This window comes from Tursiops truncatus, chromosome 5 (genome assembly GCF_011762595.2).
Source record: "Tursiops truncatus isolate mTurTru1 chromosome 5, mTurTru1.mat.Y, whole genome shotgun sequence".
Lineage (NCBI taxonomy): Eukaryota > Metazoa > Chordata > Mammalia > Artiodactyla > Delphinidae > Tursiops > Tursiops truncatus.
In genome coordinates this window covers 36047204-36071486 of record NC_047038.1, presented here as the reverse complement: position 1 = coordinate 36071486, position 24283 = coordinate 36047204, and the positions used below count along the sequence as shown (strand labels likewise).

At 48.2% G+C, this 24283-nt stretch overlaps 1 protein-coding gene across 1 annotated transcript in view; it reads right to left on the bottom strand.

Annotated features, from left to right (window-relative positions):
* Positions 1-24283, bottom strand: part of C5H4orf50 (chromosome 5 C4orf50 homolog) — a 49682-nt gene that overhangs the window by 6555 nt on the left and 18844 nt on the right. Inside the window, exons 5-9 of the mRNA XM_033856394.2 lie at positions 23992-24119; positions 19968-22508; positions 12426-12599; positions 8257-8313; positions 5430-5612 (exon numbers count right to left, since the gene is read on the bottom strand). Of these exons, the coding sequence (XP_033712285.1) occupies positions 5430-5612; positions 8257-8313; positions 12426-12599; positions 19968-22508; positions 23992-24119 (3083 nt within the window). The remainder of the gene's footprint in view (positions 1-5429; positions 5613-8256; positions 8314-12425; positions 12600-19967; positions 22509-23991; positions 24120-24283) is intronic.

Here is a 24283-nt window from a genome sequence, read left to right as displayed (position 1 = left end):
GGGGGAATATTCTCAACTTCGTAAAAGGTAGGACATCAAGAGAAAATAATTGCTTGGATCCTTGGGGGCCCAGGCTCGGGGTCGTTGATTTAATGAATTAAGGGAGTTTAGGACTCTCAGTCTCACTGCTTCTTTCAAGATGAGATTCCATTTCCAAAGGCCCATATATAGATCTTGTTGACCAATGCCCAGAGGAGAGCAAGATTTCCAGGACATGGAAAAAAGAGGAAAAAGCAGGGCAGGAGGAAGTGGAATTAGCAGCCTCCTTGCCAGGTGGCTTGCATCTCTCCGAGGCTGGGGTCTCCTTGACCCTCAGGTGTTAGTACACCAATCCCCTGACCTCCCCCAGTGGAGCAATATTTTGGTTCTGCTTGAAGGGACCCTACACCCTCTGTGAGTGTCTTTATGTGACAGCACTGTGAGGGGAGTTTCAGGTAGGATCTTGTTCAACCCTCACAGAGCCTTACAAGAAGTCAGCAACCCCCGCCCCTTGCTTCCAAGGCCTAAGAGAGCAGGCGGCTTGGGGAGGTGAAGGACGAGCACCGAGTGGCTTGGCACAGAGGACTGTCACAGAGTGGCAGTTCTTCAGGATCTGGGGTGTCTTTATCTGCCAGGTGAAACTTGGTGTCTGAAGAGAGGGCGATAATCCTCACGTCCCAGGAACTGCAGGGAGTCAGGCAGGGCGAACCCATCCAGGTCTCTGATGGACCTTCCATTTGTTGAGCTGACCCCAGGCTGGACCCTGCAAGCATGGGCAGGAGGGCACCCCTGAACCACTTCCCCCTGGCACCCGGGCATCTGCCTCCAAGAAGGGGATGACACCTGAGCACAAGCAACAAAGAAGGTGTCTCACTCTTGGCTTGGGAATGTCAATAGCCTAGGTCCTGGTGAAATCCAGAAAAAATAGGTGGCCTGGGACTGGAGAGGGGGGTAGGAACTTAAGAGGCCCTGAGAAGGTGCCCTGAGCCCTGCCCAGTCAAGCCAGTTTGGGGGATGGGGTGGAACTGAGAACCCCCTGTTTCCATTTAGGAGTCCAAGAATGGAAGAACCCGCCCTCCCTGTGCTCCCATCTCAGCCTAAGCCAGGGAGGTGGCAAGATCCCATGTTCCCAGATGGAAGACAGTAGGAGAGCTGGCCAAGCTAGCCTCATGGAATCCTCCTGCTTCAGGACCAATGCCCGAGCTGAAGAGAACCAGCAGAGCTAGAAGAAGGACGCCAGGGCGGATGCAAGGCCAACCTGTGGACAGTGGCAGCCGAGATTCTAAGGGATGGACAATACACCAGCTCAGGGAGATGGCAGCTCTGAGGGCCGGGTAGCCCCCATCCACCCATGCACCTGTCCTGGTCCCTCAGTGGGTATTTGGAGGTGGGGTCTTGGGGAGGTTATCAGGTCCTAAAGACAGAGTCCTCAGGATGGAATTGGTGCCCTTATAAGAAAAGGTGTGAGAGAGCCGGCCTCTCTGTTCACCATGTGAGGACACAGTGAGAAGGTGGCCGTCTGCTCCCCAGGAAGAGAGCCCCCACCACCGTGCAGCACCTAGATCCCCAGCTTTCAGTCTCCAGAACTGTGAGAAATGAATGTTTGCTGCTTAAGCTGCCCAGTCTGCGGTATTTTTGTTAAATTAGTCCCAACAGACTAAGATACTTAGATGCAGCCCCGAAGAAAGGACACAGATGCTGAGCCGGCCGAGGCTCAGTTTCTATCTCCCACCCGACCAGGGCAAGAAAAGGAAGTCAATGGGAGGCGGTGAACGACCCTGAGCCACCGCCGTGGGGTGAGCACCCTCTTCCTGAAAGGGTAGGAGCTCAGACGTACCCCAGCTCTGAACCCCCAGCCCGCCACCCCTGCTTGTGACCTCGACCAGCTCTCTGACCACCCTGGGCCTCAGTCTCCTCCTTGACAAAGATGGATGTTGGGAGGATGAAGTGAGTGAACCACAGAAAGTGCTGGCTCAGAGGAGGCTCTGTGGGTCTCAGCCGTCATCACCGCTTCCAGGGAAAATATGAACGGCAGCCTGTCCGGGTGGGCTCCCCCCACCCCGTCCTCTCTCAGGTGTCTGTGGTTAGTGTGGGCTCCCTCCCAAGGGCAGGGGCCGGGGCACATGAGCTTCCCGGGGCCCAAGTGCTTCTGGGGCTCCCCTGCTTCTCTGCTCTGGCACATCCCCTCCACAAGCCCGTGAGTGTCCCCCCCACCCCAGCCAGCCGGGCAGCCCTCCCGGGCTCTGAGCCCAATGTCCCCAGCAGGAATTCCATCTGTGTTCTCTGAAACGAGAATCAGCACCCATAAAACCCACGTCCTGCCCAGCTGCCAGCAGGAGGAGCTGCCACCACAGCCACCAGGGTCTCTGTGCCCCCAGAGCTCTGCTCGGCTGCCTGGGCCTTGGGTGTTCCCGGCCGGAGCCAACTGGCTGCCGTGTGCATGGCCTGCCTGGGACTCGGCAGCTCAGTCCAGCCCACAGGCCTGCAGGGTTCCTCTTCCCAAAGCACATGGATCCTGTTCCACCCCTTCAGCAGCTCCCCATTCACTGAAGAACCAAATGCAAACACCCCTGCGGGCAGTCAGGTGTCCGTGACCTCCCATCCAGCCTCTCAGAACTCCTCCGCTTGGGATCCCTGACTCCAGCCAGCCTGGAGCCCTCTTTGCTTCTCAAACACATCACAGGGTTTTTTTTCCCCACTGCCTTTTATCTGCGCACTGAGGATTGGCCTTCCAGCGACAAGAGGGACAGACTCACTGAAGGCCTAGTCTGTATGTGCCAGAGCCCGTGCTGCTGCCCACATGCCCCACAGCCCTGCAAGACACCCAACACACCCCCCTTCGCATAGGGGTCGCAGCTTCAGTGCACAGAATCCCACGGCCAGGTTCAAATCCCAGCTCCCCTCAGGCAAACGATTTAACACACAAAAAGGTGAGCTAGAAAGCTGCTATAGACATGTGTCTTTGGGCACGACTTGTAACCCCTTTGAGCCTCAGTTTTCCAGTCTGGAAAGGGGGATAATAATAGCACCTCCCCCGCGGAAGGACTACCTGAGTCAGTTACATAAAGCCCCCACAGTAAGTGATACATGTCAGTGTCCCCTCCTAAGGCCACAGAGCTAGACAGCGGCAGAGCTAAGATTTGAAGCCAGGGTTCATGGGTGCCAGAACCCGCCCCCTCGGCAACTGCCTACCCGAAGACCAGGTTCCTAACTCGTGGGACATCCCTGCACCAGGTGCTTCATGATCTCCATCTGTCTTCATGTCCATTCTGCCAAGTAGGTCGTAATATTCCCATTTTACAGATGAGCAAACTGAGGCTCAGAGCAATTAAGGTCTTTTCCAAAGACACACACACAGTCTCTGTCTAAGCCCTTCCTTCTTGACACTTGCTATAATTTATGATTATTTCTCTCCTTGACTGCATGCACGTTTTGGCCTGTTTGGTTCACCATTTCTCCCCAACCCCAAGTGCCATGCCTGACTTGTGGCAACAGGTGCTCAATAAATATTTGTGGAATAAAATGGCAGAGCCAGGCTTTTGTGGTCTGTGGAGGGATCAGTGAGTCACCCCCCAGATCATGAAAGTGGGGGTGTTCTTGGTGAGCTGAACTGCAAAATAATGCAAAATGGAGGATTCAAAGTCACCTTAAAAGGAGGAAGTAGAAGCTTATGATTGCCCATAGCCTTTCAAAAGGTCTGGGTGGGGAGACACCCTGGCCCCAGGGGAGGCATGCAGAGCACATCCTTCAGGAAACTAACGCATCAAGCTGATGACACCATTAACACTCTCTGTTCTCATTGAATAACCTTCTGACTATAAATATATATTGACTTACAAATGAACAAATGAATGAATGAACTTGACTTTCTAGATGACTCCACTATAGGGAGAGAATATGCTGATTATTTTTTCATCCATCCAATATTTCATCCTGCACATAATTTGATCTCTCATGGGAAATTATTCAGTTAGTGTTCAGGTTTATAGCTCAGTCTCTGTGAATTTGGTCAATGTAAGTCAGCCTGTTTAATCCCAGTGAACAAATCGGGTCTAATTTCAGAGCCTGCCAGACCGACAGCAGCCCTTGGAGGGTGGGGCCCTCACTGCAATGATGCCTTCTCAGCACGCAGCCAGCCTCCCTCCCAGGTGACACCTGCCGCATCCAACATCTTCCCTGGAACTCTGCACACAGGGACTGTGCCCGGTCCCTTGACAAGATGCTGACCTCTCTCCCCATCCTTATTCTGCCTCTGAAGAGGCTTGAAACCCTCGGGCAAAGGGATGAGCACTGGACCGGGAGTCTGGGGCTCTGGATTCAAATTCTGGCTCTGAACCAAGTCGCCATGGCCCTGAGCAGGCTCCCTGGCCTCCTGGTGTCCATGTCCGCTGTGTGGCAATTTGGACGAGAGGACATCTAAAACCCTGAAGGCTGTGGGGGAAGGAAGGGACAGGGAGGGTCGGCCTGCAGAGGCTGGGCTGGGAAGGCTGAGGAAGGTGACGCAGGCCTGGGGCTACACTGCCCAAAGCAGGCCCCCCTGAGGGCAGATGGAAAACAGGGCTGGCTGCGTGCACAGCAGCAGTTGCATTTCGCCCTCGCATCATCAGGAGCTGAGCTAGTCTGGTGGGGGCACAGCTGGCTGGTCCCCAGTAATGGGGCTGTGCGCCTGAGTATGTATGCGCGCTTGCGTGTGTGTTTGTGCATGTGCGTGTGCGCACGCATGCTCATGGGCAGACTCAGCTGAGCACCTGAGGGTGCTGCACGCACACAGACACCCAGGTACCACTGTTGAGAGCCAGGCGGAGACCCGGGAGCATGTTTACTAGACCTGGGTCAGAACCGGTATCCATCACCATCTGCACTACCTCGTAGCTGTGTGACCTCAAGAGAGACTTCCAACCTCTCTGAGCCTGTTTCCTCCCTCTTCTGTAGACCATTAGGAGAGGAGATGCTCATTCATTTACTTCATTGCTTCATTCATTCAACAAATATTACCTGAGCAGCTTTTCTGTGCCAGGCACTAGGGAGACAGAAATGGATATGAAGCAGCTCTGGTTTCAACAGAGAAACGCTGACAAAACTCCCCTAACAGTAGGGGGCAAATCCCTCGAATGTCCCACGTCAGTCATATCCACGTACAATGAAGGACGGAGGGGCGTGTGGCTAATCCTGTGGCCCGTGGAATTTAGAGCAGACTCCTGGGCAAGGTCACACCCGAACTGTGCCCTGAAGGATGGATGGGAGGGCTACAGGACAGACGAAAAACTCTGCCAGAGGAAGCAGTAAGTGCTAAGGTCCTGAGGCACACGTGAAAGACCCATCTAGTGAAATAAACGCCACGGTGCTTGTCTGATGCTGAATTGACACAGGGCAGGGCAGGCAGGTGGAGGGTAGGTTGCTGAGCTCACAGCCCCAAAAGGAAGAGGGCAGGGCTGTCTGTGGGAATCTACCTGTGGGACCCCCGGAGCCAGGAAGGTGGCCGCGTACTCAGCCAGCGCCGCGTCATTCACCATGTTGCTTGCCGTCTCGGAGAGCTGGTGGTTCTCCACCCCGTGTCTGTGCAGCTCCTGGAGCAGGTGTGTGATCAGGTGGTTCCTCTCCCGACACTTCTGGACCAGGGAAGCCAGCTTAGCCTGAAAGGGTGGGAGGGAAGACACAGTCAGGTGGGTCCATGCATGCAGGACTCCCGGGGGGCTGGATGACTGAGCTGGGGGGCAGGGCATCGGCTCCCTGCTCTGCATCCCGCAGCCCTGCCTTAGCTCAGCCTCCTCCCTGCAATCCCTCCCTCCACCCAGAAGCTAGAGGCAGCTTTGAAAACAATGGGCCGCACTGCTGCCCACCATCCCAGGGGCCCTTCACTGCTGTCTGGATGCCTTCTGGGTGGGTAGGCGGCGTGGGCTTCAGCCAGCTATGAGACAAGCTCCTCTCTAGCCCTCGACTTGCTCATCTGTACCCTGGGCATCATCAGGGCACCAGGACCAAAGGAGATGGTGCAGGCAAAGCACACACACGGGGCCAGCCCAGCCAGGCCCTCATGCACAAAAGGTCAGACCTGTCCCTGTGCCTCTCCAGCCCGATCACGACAACCCTCCTTCTCACTCCTCTTTTTCCGGACACACTGGTCCACTCCCCAACCCTGGTGCCCCAGAACTTCCTCAGCACTCCTTTGTAGCTCATGTCCCGAGCCCAGAAAAGCCTTGCACAGATCCATTCAGAGGCCAGACTGGGCATCGTCTCCCCAGGCAGGCTTCCCTCATGCTCAGGACCTGGGTCTCTCTGTGCCCAGGCTCCTGGCTTCCTTCTGTCCCAGCAGTTAATCTTTGTATCTCTGGGTCTGTCTCCCACATAGCCTGGGGGATCCTCAAGGTCAAGACTGACACTCCCCTGGATCGCCGGCACCATCCCTACGCCGTGGCTGGGCACAGCATGGCCCATGGGAGAGATGTGTTACATGAGTGATGCGAGTTCGTGACCCTCCCACCATGAAATGACCTCCCACATTTGTGCATGTCTGGAGGGACTGATAGACTCTCGCCATCTCCTGCTCCATCGGAGGAGGTGATGACCCCTTCTTGCCAGAACTCCCTTCTAAGCCCATCCCAGAGGGTCATGGACCTTTGCACATCAGTTTCTAGGCAGTGATGTCTGGGTGCCCAGTACTGCAGGCAGGCAGCACAGGAGGGTGGTCTGACCTGGACGCTGGGGTGCCCCAGGCCCCCTGAATCACATCCTTAAAACATCGGGGCCTCTTCATCCAGCCAGCATCAGCTGAACACCTACCATGTGCAGCTCTCCCAAGAAAGAGGCCATTGTTGATGCTGACAATGACTCCACTGGGCTCTTGGAGAGACAGCGAGGCCAAGGGGAAGGTTGCAGCCTTTGGCATCAGACAGAACTGGGTTAAATCTTGGTTCTGCCACTGAGTAGCTCTGTGTGACTATGGGAAAGGCACTGCATCTCTCTGAGCTTCAGTTTCCCTATCCATAGAGTAGCGTTCGTGTTCCTGACACGTTCCTGACATGTTGAGAAACTGTGCTATTGAGAAAATATGTCTGGAGTACCTGGCACATGGCAAGCATTCAACAGAGAGTGGCCATCGTCGTTAGAATCCTTACAAAACCTCCCGCGCCAGGTTACGAATCACAGTTCCCATCTGCAGATGAGAAAACTGAGCCCCCAGCGGTGAACGCCGCCCCTGGGGAGAGGCTGGATCTTGAACCCAGATCGCTATGGCTCCTCCCTCCAGTCTGACCTCTTCTGCTTAGGCCTTGCCTCGTGTGAATGACGTGGTGCTGATACCGTTTCCCTTTCCGTCTTGAGTTTGTAAAGCGCTTTGTCGTGTACAAGGGGTTACGGTCCTCATTTAAGTAAATGGCATATAGCAAATGATGAAAATAATGAAGGAGCAAGAAAGCCTCCCATTTTCAAGAGCTTTACACTTTGTTCTCCATTTTTCCATGGACACCATCCATGGAGGGTCTGAAGAAGCTGTGAGAGCAGCCGAGCAGAATTACTGTTATTTCAGAGTGAGTGGGATTTGGCAAGTCAGTGGGGTCCCGGGGCTCAACCATGTCCTTCTAACTCCCAGCCAGAGCCCCTCCTAGCCCACCCTGCCCAGAGAGTGGAAAGAAAAAGCAGCCCCGCCAGGTCCACTGCCCAAATCCAAGGGTCATATTTGAGGTGACATGTGTCACCTCAACCAAACTACACTTTCAATGAGCACGTTAAACCCTGTGAGCCAGTAATGTCATTTCTGGGAATCTGTCCTCAAGAAATGTCTAGATGTGTGGGGAAAACTTTCCTAGTAAAAAATGTGCATCATGGTGTTTATGTGCAATAATGCAAAAGAGAGAGGGAGGGAGGGAGAGAGGGAAGGAGAGTGGACAGAGGGATTTGAACACCCGAAAGGGTCTGTACATATGTACATAGCCTTTGACCCAGTAACTGCGGTGGCTCCTGCTTTAGACTGCGGCATGAACAGCAGCTTCAAAGGCTGGTAAAGACAAGGACAGCCCCTATATGGGTTATACTCCCAAGTGGAAAAAGCCAGACACAGACGTACAGGTATAGTAGGACCTCAGACACATGGAAAATATACGGGAAGAAAATACATGCAAATGCTAGATTCAAATAGGGACTTGGGGTGCCACTTGCCCCTTTCCTTCTTCTTTCCAGTGTTTTTACACAATAGAAATGGACTACCTCCTAATGGGAAAAATACTAAGCTCTTTTTTCTTTTGAAAGGGACGTTTCATACTGATTTCACACACGTATTACCTTCAGAGGAGTCACAGCCAAATTTGCTTCCTGGTGCTTTTTCTGAAGTGCATCAAGCTGAAAGAGAACCGAGATTTTTGGAAACGTTGAGCCGTGGATTACACAGCTCGGTGCGTCCACAGGCGAGCCATGCTCAGAGAGGTTGGCTCTTATGCCCCTCTTTCCCCACAGGAGCCCTCGGTGGGAACAGGGACATTTCCCATCAGCTCCTCGGCCGGATCAGAGGAGGAAGGATGCTCTGAGCACTGGAGAATGAGCTCTGCCAGACTGCAGTTGCCAGGGCCAGTTCTGTTGCCTCATACTTCAGGAAGGAAGCCTTCCCCATTCCCCATGCAGAGGCGCCAGCGTTCTTTGGTGTGGTGTTAAACCTGTAGGTTCCCTAGCCAGACACCCTAACCCCAGCCCAGCCACTCACGAGAACTGTGACCCCGTGCAACTCAAGTCTTTCTCTGCCTCAGCTTTCTCATCTGTAAAGTGGGGTTAGTACTAGTGTCCACCTAACGGTGAGGATTGGATAAAGACTCTGTGAATCGATTCCTGTAAAGTGCTTAGACAAGGCCTGGCATCTGGTCAACATTCGATGAATAGAAATCATTATTACTCTCTGTGGCAGGCACATGTGTGAAGCCACCTTGGACCTTCCAGCCCAGCCCAGCATCCAGCTGACTACCACCAAGGGATCCCCACTGATGCTTTGCAGAGCAGAATTGCCCAGCCGAGTCCTGCCTAAATTCCTGTTCCACAAAATGAACATGTCTATGCATCTATTTCGGCACACATTTCTGAATATATTTGAAGAGTAAAAGGCCGGCTCCAAGCAGACTGTCTTCTATTCAAAAGACACACAGTAATAAGCTACAATACCACAGGTGCTCTGTGAATTCTTCTCACTCACTCTCTGATTCCCTCTGTAGTCAGTACAAGAAAGCTAGATAAATAAATGTACTTCTTCCTCTCCCCTTGAGCTCTTCTGACCTCTAATACTATTTTCAATCTTACATACCCATAATCAGAATTCACATGTGTATATACACACACACACACATACACACATGAAACTATACTATACAAAATGTATTACAGCTTGCTTTTGTCATTTAATATAAAATCGTGGTGTTAATTCCATGTTATTACATACAAACCGATCACATTCTTTTAAAATCTTGCATATTAGTTAATCATGAGGTTGAAACAAAATTTATTTAACCAATTCTTTGTTTATGAAAATGTATACTGTTTCCGTTTTTTTGCTTTACAAAAAGGCTTTAATGAACATTTCTATATTCCTATTTTGGCACACGTTTCTGAATATATTTGAAGAGTAAAATGCCAGCTCCAAGCAGACTGTCCTCTATTTGGAAGGTACACGATAATATTTGCCGGCTTGGGTGAAATCTTCTCTCTACTTCAGTTTAAGAAATAGCATGAATATGTTTCTGTGAGCTGTGTATTGGGGCATTTGCAATTAAAAAACAGACGAGAAGAAAGTGAAAAGACAACAGAATGGGAGAAAATTTTGCACATCCCATAGCTAATAAGGGACTATATCTAGAATATATAGCAAATGCTTACAACTCAACAACAAAAAAAGAAACGACCCAATCACAAAGTGGACAAAGGATCTGAATAGACATTTCTCCAAAAAAGATATATGAATTGCAAATAAACACATGAAAAGATGCTCAACACTATAGCCATTAAGGAAATGCAAGTCAAAACCACAGTGAGAATACCCACTTCACACCCACTAGGATGGTTAGCAACAGAAAGACAGACAGTAGCAAATGTGAGAATGTGGAGAAGTTGGGACCTTCATCCATTGTTAGTGGGAATAAAATGGAGCTATCAGAGACAGACCTGAACATAACTTTGATTGAAATGTTTAATAATTATATTACAAGAATTTCATCAGAGAACTGGAAGCTATGAAAAATTAGTCAAATGGAAATTCTAAGACTGCAAAATACAATACCTGAAATGAAGAACTAAAATAATGAGTTTAAGAGCAAATTCGACTCACCTAAAGAGTATTACATAACTGGAAGATGGATTAGAAAGAAATATCCAAACTGAAGCAGAGAAAGACAAAAAGAATGAAAAGAATAAAAAATAGACTTAAACATATATTGGATAGGGTAAAAAGGTCTAACGTGTGTAACTGGAGTTCTATTTTTCACAGGTCAGTGACAGACAGGACAAAAACATCATCATACCTCCTACGCTGGTTGAGGGCACAGTGACAAATATACCTTCATTAATTGCCTTGGCTTTGGAGGTAGGTGCCAATACTTTGGAAAGCAAATTTGCAATATGTATTTAGAATGAACACTGTTTCTTCTCTTAAACCAGTAATCCCAGTTCTCTGAACTATTGTATATAAACAATGATATATAAATTAATGGAAATAACTATAGATCCAACAGTAGGGGAACAGAAATCACATCCACCCCATAGATTACTGCACAGTCCAAAAAATAAGGGACAAAAAGGCTATGAAGCAACATGGACAGAGGACATAAAACTCCATGTACAGTGTATTCGATTATACAAAGAATGCATAAGAAGGAGTCGGAAATCACTCCAAAATGTTGATAGTGTATTTTCACCCATCGCTTTGCCAAAAAAATGTAAAGTGTAATATGATTCAGGGTAACAAGTTGTAGCCAAACAAATACACTCATTTATTTATGGTGGGAGTATACATGATGCAACATTTTGGAGGGCTATTTGCCATTATCGATCAAAGTTAATTATGTACATAGCCTTTGACCCAGTAACTCTTTCCCTAGGATGTAGCAGAAACATATCCCAAGACAGATGTATAAAATGTTCGTTTGTAAAGCAAAGTAACAGAAACAATTTAGATTTCCATAAACCAAGAATTGGTTAAGGAAGTTATGGTTTGGTCTCTTGAAAAATAATATGCAAGAGTTTAAAATAATGAAGTTCAGTTTGCATGTATTGATATGGAAATATCACCAAAATTTTTTATTAAATGATAATAGCAAGATGCAGAATGTTTCTTATGGTATGATTTCATATATGTACACACACGTACTGAATGTGGGTAGATAGGGTTAAAATAAAGGAAGTTAGAAGGAGTTGGGGCTGAGGGGGAGAAAGGACTATATTTTTCTGCATTTTTTAAAGGTTGAGATAATTTTAGATTTACATACAGTTTAAAAAAATAATACAGAGAGATCCCTTGTGTACTTTGCCTGGTTTCCTCTAATGGGAACATTGTGCAAAACTATAGAATATTACAACCAGGTATTGATGTGGATACAATCCACCATTCTTTTTTTAAAGGTTTATTTTATTGAAGTATAGTTGATTTACAATGTTGTGTTAATTTCTGCTATACAGCAAAGTGATGTATATATATATATATTATTTTTTGTATTCTTTTCCATTATGGTTTATCACAGGATATTGAATATAGTTCCCTGAGCTATACAGTAGGACCTTGTTTATCCATCCTATATATAATGGTTTGCATCTGCTAATCCCAATCCACCATTCTTACTCGGATCTCTCCTGTGTACGTTTGTGTGTGTGTGTGTGTGTGTGTGTGTGTGTGTGTGTGTGTTCCAAGTTCTGTACAATTTTATCACCTGTGTAGGCTTGTGTCTCCACCACCACAGACAAGATACTGAACCGTTCCAACTCCACAAGGACCTCTCCTGTTGCTCTTTTATATTCACACGCACTTCCTCCTTACAGAGAAAGGACTTTTATTTATGTAACATTTAAAAAACTGTTTGACAAAAAGGAGGACATGTCAATCCATGGAGGAAATATGCCTTCTGAAAAGAATGAAGTTATATTTGGTTATCTACTTGGAGAAAAAGGTAATCAAATGCCTTCCTCATAATCTATCCCAAAATAAATTGCAGATGGATTTATTTAAAAAAAACTGTTTGATTTTTTAAAAAGCCATACACATGTATTATTATTTTTAGATCTAACAAAGGTTACCTGGATGGAGGGATTACAGGCTGGTTTTTCTTCCCTATACTGCTCTGCACTTTCAAAATCTAATAAATACTTACAAACTGCGGGAAAGGGCCAGTGAGATCTTACCTACTTCTTTTTTCTACTCTCAAAACTTTCCCAAGTGAGGGAACCTTGGTGTTCAGGAGGGAAAGGGAAGCGTGGGCCCAGCCTACCTTGTCCTTGAGCTCACACCGGAGACGGGCAGCCTCATCCCGAGAAGCCTGCAGCTCCTGGTGTGCAGACCCTTGGTCTCGGAGCTGGCACTGCAGGGTCAGCACTTGGTGACGCAGTTGTCTGACGCACAGCCTGAGGTCCTCCTTGGAAGCCTCAGCTTCAGGGTCCTGGAGCTGTGGAATCACAGATTTGACTGTAATTCTTAGGTAATCTTCCAAGTAATTGGCCTTAGCCAACAGACAGTACCCGTTTTCCTTCTTAATTTGTTCTCCTGCTTACAATAAATTCCACAAAATAAAGTAACAGAGATCATTCCAAAAACTATTAGCCAGATAAACATCATTATTATCCATATATTACCTTATATTTTCAGTCTTTCTGCTATGCCCTTACCCAGGTGCCCTTACCCTTGAATGGGAGAGTTGGAGAGGGTCTAGGGAATCACAGAATAGCATTCTAGAGTGTTATTTAAAAAAAAAAAAAATTTTTTTTCACACATGAAGAATATGTGAAATGGCATGGTATTCCAGAGTCTGTTTTAATAGACATCAGTCACCATTATACTGAAACACAGTATGATGAATGAAATTTAGTGTTCAAGTCCAATTATGAGATGCTTATTACACTAAACCTTCATGTATTTCTATGGAACAGAATATACTGCACTTTCCCAAAACACTCTTCTTAAATCAGTACAAAATAGCCTCTCACCCTTCTTGGGTCAAACACGAGTGGGTTGCATATGAACATCAAATAGGGAATTTCTGGGAGGGCAGAAAGTGAGAAAAAAGAGGCTGATTTATCACCATGGGAAGTGTGGTCAAATGGCAGTGATGCCACTGCCCCCACTGGTTCTGGACTCTAAATTTTTATTTTTTAATAACATACATACATATACATAAACATGCATATATAGGTATATATGCATATATATATATATATATACACACACACACACACACACACACACACACACACACATACATCCCCACATATTTTTTTCTATATACGTTTATATGCCATAGATATCTTTTGTATTCTGTTTTCCTCCCTTAATACCATGTCATGGTCATTTTTCCATATCATTAAATAATGTCGAAAACCCTGTTGTTAGTATCTATGCAGTATTCTGTGGCATGGTGAACGCTCAGATTATTCTAATATACTGATGCTATAATTGGGGCTGAGATAGAAAGCCTTATCTGACACACCTCTGTTTCTTCCCCTGAGATCATCAGAGGGGAATTTCTATGTCAAGGCCCTGAGCATCATTAAGCTCTTGATTCATGCTACTAAGGTGGCCTTGGGCAAGAGCAGCCCTGCTAATAGTAAACATTCCAATTGCAATGTGTCCAGGGTCCCAGAAACTCAGAGATGTCTCAAATGCCTTTGCTCCCGGCCCTGGCAGTCTAGCTTTCATTGAAAGCAGCCACCCCGGGAATGGAAAGCCCACAGAGATCATCTCTTCCACGTGTTCCTGACCTGGGTGTGAGATGGCAGGAGGGGCAGGAGAGAGAGGATGGAAGGGAGACAGAGACAGCAGAGTCAAGGCGACTCGGTGGCCCATCAGGCCTCTCCGTTGTAAGCAAGGAATACGACAGCAGAATGTGTTGTTTTGTTTTTTTTAGTTAATAGAAATTCACAGATTGTGGGCCTGAGATTCACAGGCTGGGCCCTGTCAAAAACAGATGGGTGCTCCGAATGGTTCCGTAAGATCCAGCTCCAAGATTTGCAAAACGACTTGGCCTTTCCGGGAAGTTTGGTGCCTTTGCTGCCTCTCTCCTCTGCGGTGATTTGGGCTTCATCCCCAGGGTCCTAAGACAGCATCCACAGGACATTATTCTAAAGAGAATAAAAGTGTGGGGTGGAGGCCGGCCCTGCCTGCCACGTGGGACCGCCCCACTCAGTGACCCTTGTGAACGACCCATGACTCACTTGCTCCCTAAGAGACCTCAGAGGCACGTGCTCCAGCCACAGGCTGCACTTGGGCTGGGAGCCCTGGGGAACACGGCCCTCGGGGAGCTCTGTCTGGTGGGGGAGGTTGACGCAGAGATAAGCCACTAGCACAGGGCGGTGAGGAGAAGCCAGGAGGCCGCCGGAGCCCCAGGGAAGCACTAAATCAAAGGCGTCCACTGCCACCCAGCAGTGTGTGGTGAATGCGTAACAACCACTCTCCAGGGAGGGAGAGGCACACGGATGTGTAGCATGTGCTGATTTCCGTGGTTTAAATACCATCGTGGCCAACTGCAAGCTACCAAAATGGCACCACGGAAAGCAGAGCTGGGGAGAGACGTGCCTGAGTCGCCTCTGCACCGAATCCATCCCGGGGGATTGGGAGGAGATGCCCTAAAATGAGACCTAGATGGTGAGCAGCAGTTCTCAGGAGAAAGCTGGGGTGTGGGAGGGCCGGGTTGAGGAACTAGGAGCGCGGAGACTAGGGAATGTACCTAGCAACGGCTGAAGCTCCCCAGGGGCCAGTTTATAACTCACCAAAAGGAGTTTGGACTTCATACCAAGTGTGACGGGAAGACCCGGAGGGTTTAAGGTTTTTATTTTAAGCAAATAAAAACAAGATCAGGTTTGTAACTTGGGACGAGGGAAACAGGAAGCTTTCTTCACCCTCTGCCTCCTGTCCATCAACAAATCCCATTGATTCTAACTCTAGTTTTTACCTGGACTCCTCTCTTTTTTAAAAAAAAAATTCCTCTATTCTAGCATCATCTCTTGGCAAAAATCCTCTTGACTGTTCTCCCTGTGTCCTCTCTGTGTCTTTACAGCATCAAAGATCACATCATTTTACGACAGAAATTTAATCATGTTGTCCTGCTGAAAACCCTCCAATAGTCTCCCACTGCATTTGGAAGTGATCATAACCAGAGCCTACAAGGCCTCCCGTTACCTTTCTCATGACAACTTTTCCATCCTCATCTCATACCACGCCCCACCCATGCCCACCGTGATCCAGCCACACTGGCTACTTTCTGCTTTTCAGCAAGCTAGGCTCATTCCTGCCTCAGGGGCTGGCCACTTGCTTCTCCCTCTGCCTGGAATGTTCTTCCTTCGCTGCTCCTTTCAAATCTTGAGACTCTCAGCTTGAAATTCACCTTCTCAGAGTTTTAGTTCCCACCAGGTCTTACTAGCTGGGATTTGACAAGATATGAGGGAACTACATAAAAACAATTCTTTGCAGGCATTAAATGGCAGCCAATGCAGGGCTACAATCCCTGAGAAAAAGGAAGCACAACAAGGTGAGCTCTACATCGTCCCTGAACATTTTCCAAACCATGGTTCAGAGAAATAGATCCCATGCTGAGCACAGTGGTCCTGCTAAGTGGAATCAGAGACTGGGGTTCAGGGATGCTATGACAGCTGGGGTTTGTGGGACAAAGCAGCAGAGAGAGGTGAGCCGCAGAGAAGAAATCCAGACACTGTCCTAGAAATACCCTTGGGTCCTGGGCTGAGTCATACGTGGTGCAACATAGTGTAAGACTCTGAGGCCTAGCAGAGAACAGCAGCTGGGAGATCAATTGCTAAAGAGGTTTTGGAGGTCACGCACTGCTACAAAGATAGCAAAGTTCTGGCGTAGCCGAAGTGGAGAGTCTTTGGTGAATGCTCTGGGAACTCAGTTGATACCACTGAAAGGCCATGCCCTAGAAGCAAGGACCACCCTTGAGGAGTAAAATCACGCCCTGGTACTGAGGGGAAAACTGAAGTAGACCTGCACAGGAATAATGGTCTGCTGATCATTCAGCTACCTACCAGAGCAAAACTTACAACATGCTTTAGAGGAAGCTAATAAGCAGGAATCTCTACATGTTCCACATAACGTCCAACATTTAAAAAAAAATTACTAGTCACATGAAGAAGCAGAAAAGTGGGCCTTAACCAAGAAATAAAATAGCCAATAGAAACAGACTCAGAGATAATCTAGATATTGGGGTTAGAAGACAAGACCTTCAAAATAACTATGATTCTATTTTTTAACAACATAGGAAAAGACAGACAAAAATGAATGAAAATGTGGAGTATTTCAACAGAGAATCAGAATCTCTTTAAAAAGGATAAAATGGATATGCTACTGCAAAATACAGTAAATGAAATTAAGAACTAATGGATGGGTGTATTAGAAGACAGGACACAGCAGAACTGAACAGCAGAACTTTTAGTGAACTAAAAGACAGGTCAATAGAAAATTCAAACTGATAACACAAAGAGAAAAAAATAGAACAGTTCCAAAAGATGTGGGATAAAGTGAAAAAACAGTCTAGGTTTTTAGGAGAGGAGAGAAAAATAGAAAGGAACAAAATATTTGACGAACTAATGGCCAAGAATTTTCCAAATCTGATTAAAGGTATGACTCCACAGTTTCAAGAGGCTCAGAAAAACCAAGCAGGATAAACATAAATAACACTTCATGTAAGCACATCATAGTCTAACTGCCAAAACCCAAAGATGAAAAGCAAACCTTTAAAATAGTCTGAGGTAAAATGACACATTTCTTTCAGGCGAAAAAAGATAAATTATTCCATTTCTGAACAGAAACTGTGGGAGCCAGAAGACAATGAAATGAGATCTTTAAAGTGTCAAAAGAGGGAAACATATCTTCCTATCTAAAATTGTGAATCCAGAGTGAAAAAAATCTTTTAAAAGTGGAATTGAAAAATTGTTTTCATAAAAAGAAATTTGAGGGGATTCATCACCAGCGAAAAATAACAAAGTTCTTCAGGTGGGTGTAAAACAGACCCACACAAGTAGAAGACAGAATGAACAGCACAAGAATGTAGAAAGATATGAATAAACATAAAAGATTATTGAGTGTTTAAAACAACAACAGTAATAGCACTTTGTAAGGTATATATACGTAGAAGTAACATAGTTGACAAAAATAAACAATGAAAAGGATGAAAAGGAATAAATGGAGTAAACTATTAAAAGATTTTTGAATTATTTGAGACATGGTAAAAGTACTAATTTAAAGTAAATTTTAATAATTAATACCTACAATTTGAAATTTCTAGGGTAACCACTAAAAGAATGACACTAAAATGTGTATCAAAATAAGCTAATAGAGAAGAAAATGGAATAATAGAAGATAGTTTACTAATACCAAAAACAAAGGCAGAAAGAAGGAATAAAAGAAAAGAGAACAGAACAGACAAACAGAAGAAACAGCAAGAAGGTAAACATAGAGCCAATTACACAATTATGTATGTGAAATGTAAATGGACCAAACACTCCAACTAAAAAGCAGAGGATGTCAAACTGAACTAAGTTTAAAAAAAAAACAAAAACAGCCATATGTTGTTTCTAAGAAACATACTTTAAAGATACTGATAGCTCAAAAGCAAAAAGATGGATGGTGTAAAAAATTTATATACCATGAAAATACTAATGAAAAGAAACTGATGTTGTACTTTAATATCAGACAAAGTCAACCTTAGGGCAAGAAATGTGAGAGATAATGACAGATATTTCATCATGATAAGAGTCAATTCACCAGGAATACAATCATAATCCTACATCAATGCGTATCTAATAAATAATTTCAAAACATATGAATTAAAACTAACATAACAAAAATAAGAAATAAACAAATGCACACTCAGAGTTGGAAATTTCAAAAGGCATCTCAGGGCTTCCCTGGTGGCGCAGTGGTTGAGAGTCCGCCTGCCGATGCAGGGGACACGGGTTCGTGCCCCGGTCTGGGAAGATCCCACATGCTGCGGAGTGGCTAGGCTCGTGAGCTATGGCCGCTGAGCCTGTGCTCCACAACGGGAGAGGCCACAACAGTGAGAGGCCCGCATACCGCAAAAAAAAAAAAAAAGCCATCTCGGTAGATGACAAAACGAATAGACCATACATCAGTAATGATACTGAAGATTTGATCAGCATAATTAATCTGCTTGGGCTAATTAATACCCAGCAACTGCAGAATATTCATTCTTTGCAAGGGCACATAGAATATTTACCAAAATAGACCATAACATGGTCAATGAAAAAAATCTCAACAAATTTCAAGATTAAAATAATATAGTGGGGCTTCCCTGGTGGCGCAGTGGTTGAGAGTTCTCCTGCCAATGCGGGGGACACGGGTTCATGCCCCGGTCCGGGAAGATCCCACATGCCGCGGAGCGGCTGGGCCCGTGAGCCATGAACGCTGGGCCTGCACGTCTGGAGCCTGTGCTCCGCAGAGGGAGAGGCCACAACAGTAGAGGCCCCCATACAGAAAAAAACAATAATAATAAAAAAAATAAAATAATATAGTGTATGTTTTCTGACAACAATGAAATAAAACTAGACATCAATAGCAAAACTATAACTAAAAAATTCTACAGATGCTTGGAAATTCAACAACACACTTCTAGATGACCCATGGGTCAAGGAAGAAATTACAATAGAAATTAAAAGCTAAACTTTGAACTGAACAGACATAAAAAGTACAACTTATCAAAATGTGTGGGTTGTACTTGAAACAGTGCTTAGAGAGAAATGCATAGATTTAAATGCATAAATCACAAAAGAAGAACAGTTGAAAATCAATGATCCAAACTTTCAACACAGGAAGCCTGAAAAAGAACAGCCAATGAAACCAAAAGAAAGTAGAAGAAAGGAAACCATGAAGATATTAGAAGAAACCAATGAAATAAAATACAGACATACAATAAAGAACATCAATAAAACCAAAAAATGATCCTGTGAAATGACTGATAAAATTGGAGAGAAAGAGAGAGCGACAGAGACAGAGAGACAGAGACAGAGAGGCAGAGAGATCGGATATGAATATATACAAAGGACTCAACACTAAATATCCTACAGACACATTCAAGACCACTGGAAAAATAAATTTCATCCTAGCAGTCCTGAATGTCGAGTACTGTCCACAGATGAGGAAAACAACTCAGAGAAGTCACGGATGTAGTCAGCACAGACCTGGGTTTGAACCCTGTTTGACTGAGTTCTAAAGCCCACTGCTCTCTCCTTTCAAGACCCAGTATTCAGTGTGACAGAGGTGTTGGCTAAAGCTATGGTGGTAATCAGATTGCAATATAGAAATGTATCAACTCAACACACTGCACATCTTAAACTTACCCAGTGTTAGATATCAATTATGTCTCAATATAAATACATAAATACCAACAAAAAAAAAAGACTCAGTGTGCAGAATTATAACTTGAGGTGCTTGAAAAACTCCTTGGTCTGAAAATAAAAGTTCTAATATTAAAGTGTAAACACCCACTCCATGTCCCACCAGATATCAACTTGAACAGCCTGAGCAGAGGGGCAGACTCGCATTATCTTGTCCAGGGTAAGAATAAAGACTCTGGAGCCTGACTGCCCAGGTAGAGTCTGGGCTCAACCCCTCCTAGCTGTGTGACTCTGGGCAACTCACTTAACTTCTCTGTGCCTATGTTTTCTCATCTGGGAAATGGGGGTGGTGACTGTTCCTCCCTCCTAGGGCTGCTGGAGGACACGGTAGTAAAGGGTGTGGTCAGTGCTATAAGTCAGCAAGATGATTAAACAACCATGCAGAGTCAACCTACCCGGGGGCCACTGCGTGGGGACTTCAGAGCTCGCCCTTGGTCTGCAGAACACCGTGGTCTTTTGTCGTCCTTCTCCAAATGTGCTTCGTTCACTCCTGCCCCATCGGTGTTTCCTTGCAGGGCACTGGATCCTGCGGCGTTTCCCCAGACCAGTGATGTAGCAGGAGAATCAGCACCGCACCTGGAATTCTCCAGGCCTAAACAAGGTTCCGTCCACACTCCAGCCAGACCCATTTCCTGCTCCGAGGGTGGCCCAGGGCCTCTTGCAGTCAGTTGCCCTGAAAGCTCAGTCACCTGCACCCCCCTTTCTACCGCGTTCACCTGGTCCACCGCCATCATGTTTTTTCCCTGGAGATACTCCTCTGCTCTCACCAAAGGTCCCACATCTGTGCTGCTCCCCCACACGACTTCCCCCTCCAGGACTTGGATCCTTTGTAGAAGGTGTTCATTCTCCCCCCTGAAGGCTTGGATCATGTCTTCTATTCCCAGCACTATATCCTTTATCAGATCTTTATAACTGACCCCAAGCTCCGAAATCAGTGCACTGAGCTCCCAGTTTTCCAGGGTGATGCACTCCATCACGCCTTTGGATTTTCGGATGCTCGCAGACATGGCTTTCCGGAGCTGCCCAAGGTGCCCTTTCAATCTCTCGTTTTCCTCTTCGAGCTCAGAAATTTTGCAGTAACTTTTCCTGTTACAGTCTTCAAGGTCTGAAATGACCTGCACGTACTGGTCCAGCTCCCTCTTTACGTGAGAGATGTCTCCTAACAGCACGCCGTTATCCTGTTTGAGCGCAGATATTTTTTTCACATTTCTCGCCCTCTCTTTTTCCAGGACACGCAGTTTTCTGTGGCATCGTTCCTGATCTACCTGAAGCTTGGCGTTGTCACGTAAAACTTTGCTTCTCTCCGTCTTCAATCCAGAAATGAGCTGACGAAACCTCGTCCTCGCTCTCTCGAGGGCTCTCGGCTGCTCAGAGAGCTGGTTCCGACCCCACTCAGAGGGCCCCTCTGGCGGGCCCGGGCTCAGGTTGGCCAAATCCAGCACCGGCCCTGGAAGAACTTCGCCAGTGCCTAGGGCCTCATTCTCTCCCCGCTTAACGTCTTCATCAGGCTCCTCGGGGTTTGCTTCCTTGGCATAACAAATATCGAGATCCTGGTTTGCCAAAGCCTGCTGAGGATACGCGTCCTCCTGGCAGCTGTACCATCTCCGAGCAAAGCTCCAGTTCTCTCCTGCCAACGAGGAAGCTTTCCGGCCATGCCCCCCAGTCCCAGGCTTCAGGATGGAGAGTTGCTGGAAACAAGCCTCCATCTCCTCTTCAAATTCCTCTATTTTTAACGCAGATCCCTCACGGCCTTTGCTCGGAGCCCAGGGGTGACTGGTAGGTCGGGCCCCCTCGGGCCATAAAGCCAATCCAGGAGACGGTGGCAAACCTCCCTCCTGCAGTAGGAAAAGCATTTCCTTGGCTTCACAGTCCTCGGAGCCAGGCTCCTCCCGGACATCCCTGTGGCCCGGGCTGCACCCTTGGAGATGCGACAATTCCTCCTCCTCTTCCTGTCCTTTGTCCTCAGGGCTTTCCTCTGGGAGAAGCAGAGCATTTCCAGACCACACGCAGTCTTCCTCCTTGCCCAGAACTCTCCTGACGGCTCTGCCCTGCTCTGCAAGGGCTGGAGCACCTGCCGGAGGCGGCCCATTGGTGCCGTGGGCCCTGGAGAAGGCGGCTGTGGGGGCCTCTTCCTCCTCTGATGATGAAAGCCCTCCTCCCCCTTCTCCCCCTTCTCCTCCTTCTTGGGGGCTCCAGACATGCCTTCCCCCCCACCCCCTCCTGCTCAGGGATTCAGGACCCTCTGTTGACACTGAGGCCTCCCCCTGAAGAAGGGGCAGTGGAAGCTCCCGCCTGGGCCCAGGGCAGGAGGTTGCAGCCGGGGGTTTGGAAGCCCCGTGCTCATTCCATACACCCTCTGGGGCCCTGACACCAGCCTCCAGGCTCAGGTTCTCACGGCTTTCCTGACTTGACTGAGCCCTGGCACCGAGGTCGTCCTCCTTCCTGCCGCAGGTCCTCCTCGCCTCCCGCATCTCCGGTCTCCGCCCTGGGGTTCCTCCTCCCTCCTTGCAAGAGTCTTTTAGGTCCCTGGGGCCTCTCCTGGGAAATCGGTGATTTGAAATGCATGGGGACTCCCGGCAGAGGGAGGCATCGTGGCTCCTTGCCTGGCGGTGATCCCGGCTGGGGTGTCCTGCAGCGGAGGAAGCAGGCGGGGGCCTGGCCTCCAGCACCTGTTGGGCTTGCAGTTCTTCTGGGGAATCTTCCAGGAGCAGCTGCAGCAGTGGCAGGGGAGCCGAGTCCCCAGCCTGCCCCCAGGGAGGGCCTGTGCATGTCTGCACTGGGAGGAAGGACACCTGGGTCAGGGTGGCTGCTAGGTTCTGCTCTGAAATCCAGGCCAGCTCCACCGGGAGGAGTGAGCTGTCCATGTCCTGCCCCGGGGGGCAGCCACAGATGAGAAGGAGAGTCTGTTCGCCCAAGCTGGGCTCAGCCGGAGTAAACTAGGGGAGGGAAGAGAAGAGAAGAGAAGGGGTGAAGCGGCCCCTTCCCCCATAGAGCCTCTCCCCGTCTCTCTGAGCTCATCTCCTCACCCAGCCATACAGGTCTTCCAAACACCCCGGGTCTGTTAGCACTCCAGGGCCTCTGCCCCTGCCCTTCCCTCTGCCCCCCCCCCGCCCCCCCTGCCACGGCTCACCCTCTGGCTTCCTTAACATCTCAGCTCAAACGTTACTTCCTCAAAAAGGCCTTGCTGACCACTTCCACCACTGTCTGTCCATTCACCCCCTTTCCCTCGCTCTGTGGCGCCCTCCCCTCACTCACATCATGTAGGATATGTGTGTGTGTAATTGTTTAACTCCTCCCACAGCCCTGCACTGTCCAATACGGTAGCCGCACAGGCCACACGGGGCTCTTCCAATTTAAAGCAATTCAGTGGAAGTTAACACTCAGTTCTGCAGTCACACCAGCCACGTTTCAAGTGCTCAGAAACCACGCATGGTTCACAGCTCCTACACTGGACCGCACAGGTGCGGAATATTGCCAGCACTGTGGAAGGCTCTAGTGGACAGCACGGTGTAGACCATCTGCCTAGAATAGTCCCGGGCACACAGGAGGGGTTTCATAGATATTTTTGAATATCTTTTTATATTTACTTATTCAATGAGCTTAACCAGAGAGGAGGACTGGCCTGACTCAGAACAAACTCGGGCTGGGCTGAGGCCCGGGAGAGGAAACTTGGCTTCATCCAGGCTCGGTAGGAGCCCTCAGCTCACATGCGACCACGACCCCACTCGCACCTCGCAGCGCTCCCAGCCTCACCACCTTTACCTGCCGGGTCTTCCCACCTGGCCTGCCCTTTCGCTGTCCATCCCTGGTTTCCTGTCTGTCTAACTACTTCCCCAGCTTCTCTGTGAAGCTCTCCCCACCCCAGGGGCTGCTCTGCTCTTTTCCCACTTTGGGTGTGACACAGCACACCACGCAGTGGCTCAGAGCAGGAGGTGAATGAATGAAAGTAGGTGAGCAAGGAAGGCCCCCTCTTTAGAACCACAGAACCGCATCAGGGCCGGCTGGAGCCAGGCTCCTGAACCGTAGGGCAGAGTGTGGTGCAGAGTGTGGGCTATGGAGACGTGAGGACCCCAGTCCCCTAGAGGGCTGTGAGGCCTTGGGAAATCACGACTTCCTCATATGCAGAAGCGGGGGGGTCATGGCTCCTTCCCCATCGCTGGCGGAGAGGTTTCAATGAGATGAAGTTTGCTACGTGGCAGCTGGGTCTGGGCACACAGCTGGGGCACACAGCCTTCCTGCCCACTCCCCACTCAGGGCTCAAATCTCCCTCTCAATTATTTCCAGAATGTTCTTCCAAACCCCAAGCTTCTTTACCTTCTTCTCCCCTCTTCTGCGTGGTGGCCACACCGTGCAGCACACACAGTAGGGCTGATCAGACCCAGCTGGCACCCCAGGCACGCAGAAAGCCTCTGGCCTCACCTGTCCACGGGCAGATCCTGCGAGGTCTCCTGGGAGCTTGTCCGTGGTCTCCGGGCCTGGGATCAAGACAGCAGTGCTTTGTCCAGCCCCGATGCAGTCCCAGGCGCGGGGCCCCTCGGAGGGCTGGCCTGGGAAATGACAGGACCGGAGAGTTAAGAAGACCCTCCTAGGAGCTTTCCCATGATTGCCACCAGCAGTGCCATCTGCTGTTAGGATGAGACAGCACTTCTCATGACTCAGGGCCTTTGAGCCTCCACAAGTGGCCTGCTGGCCACCACTGCCTGTCAGGTGA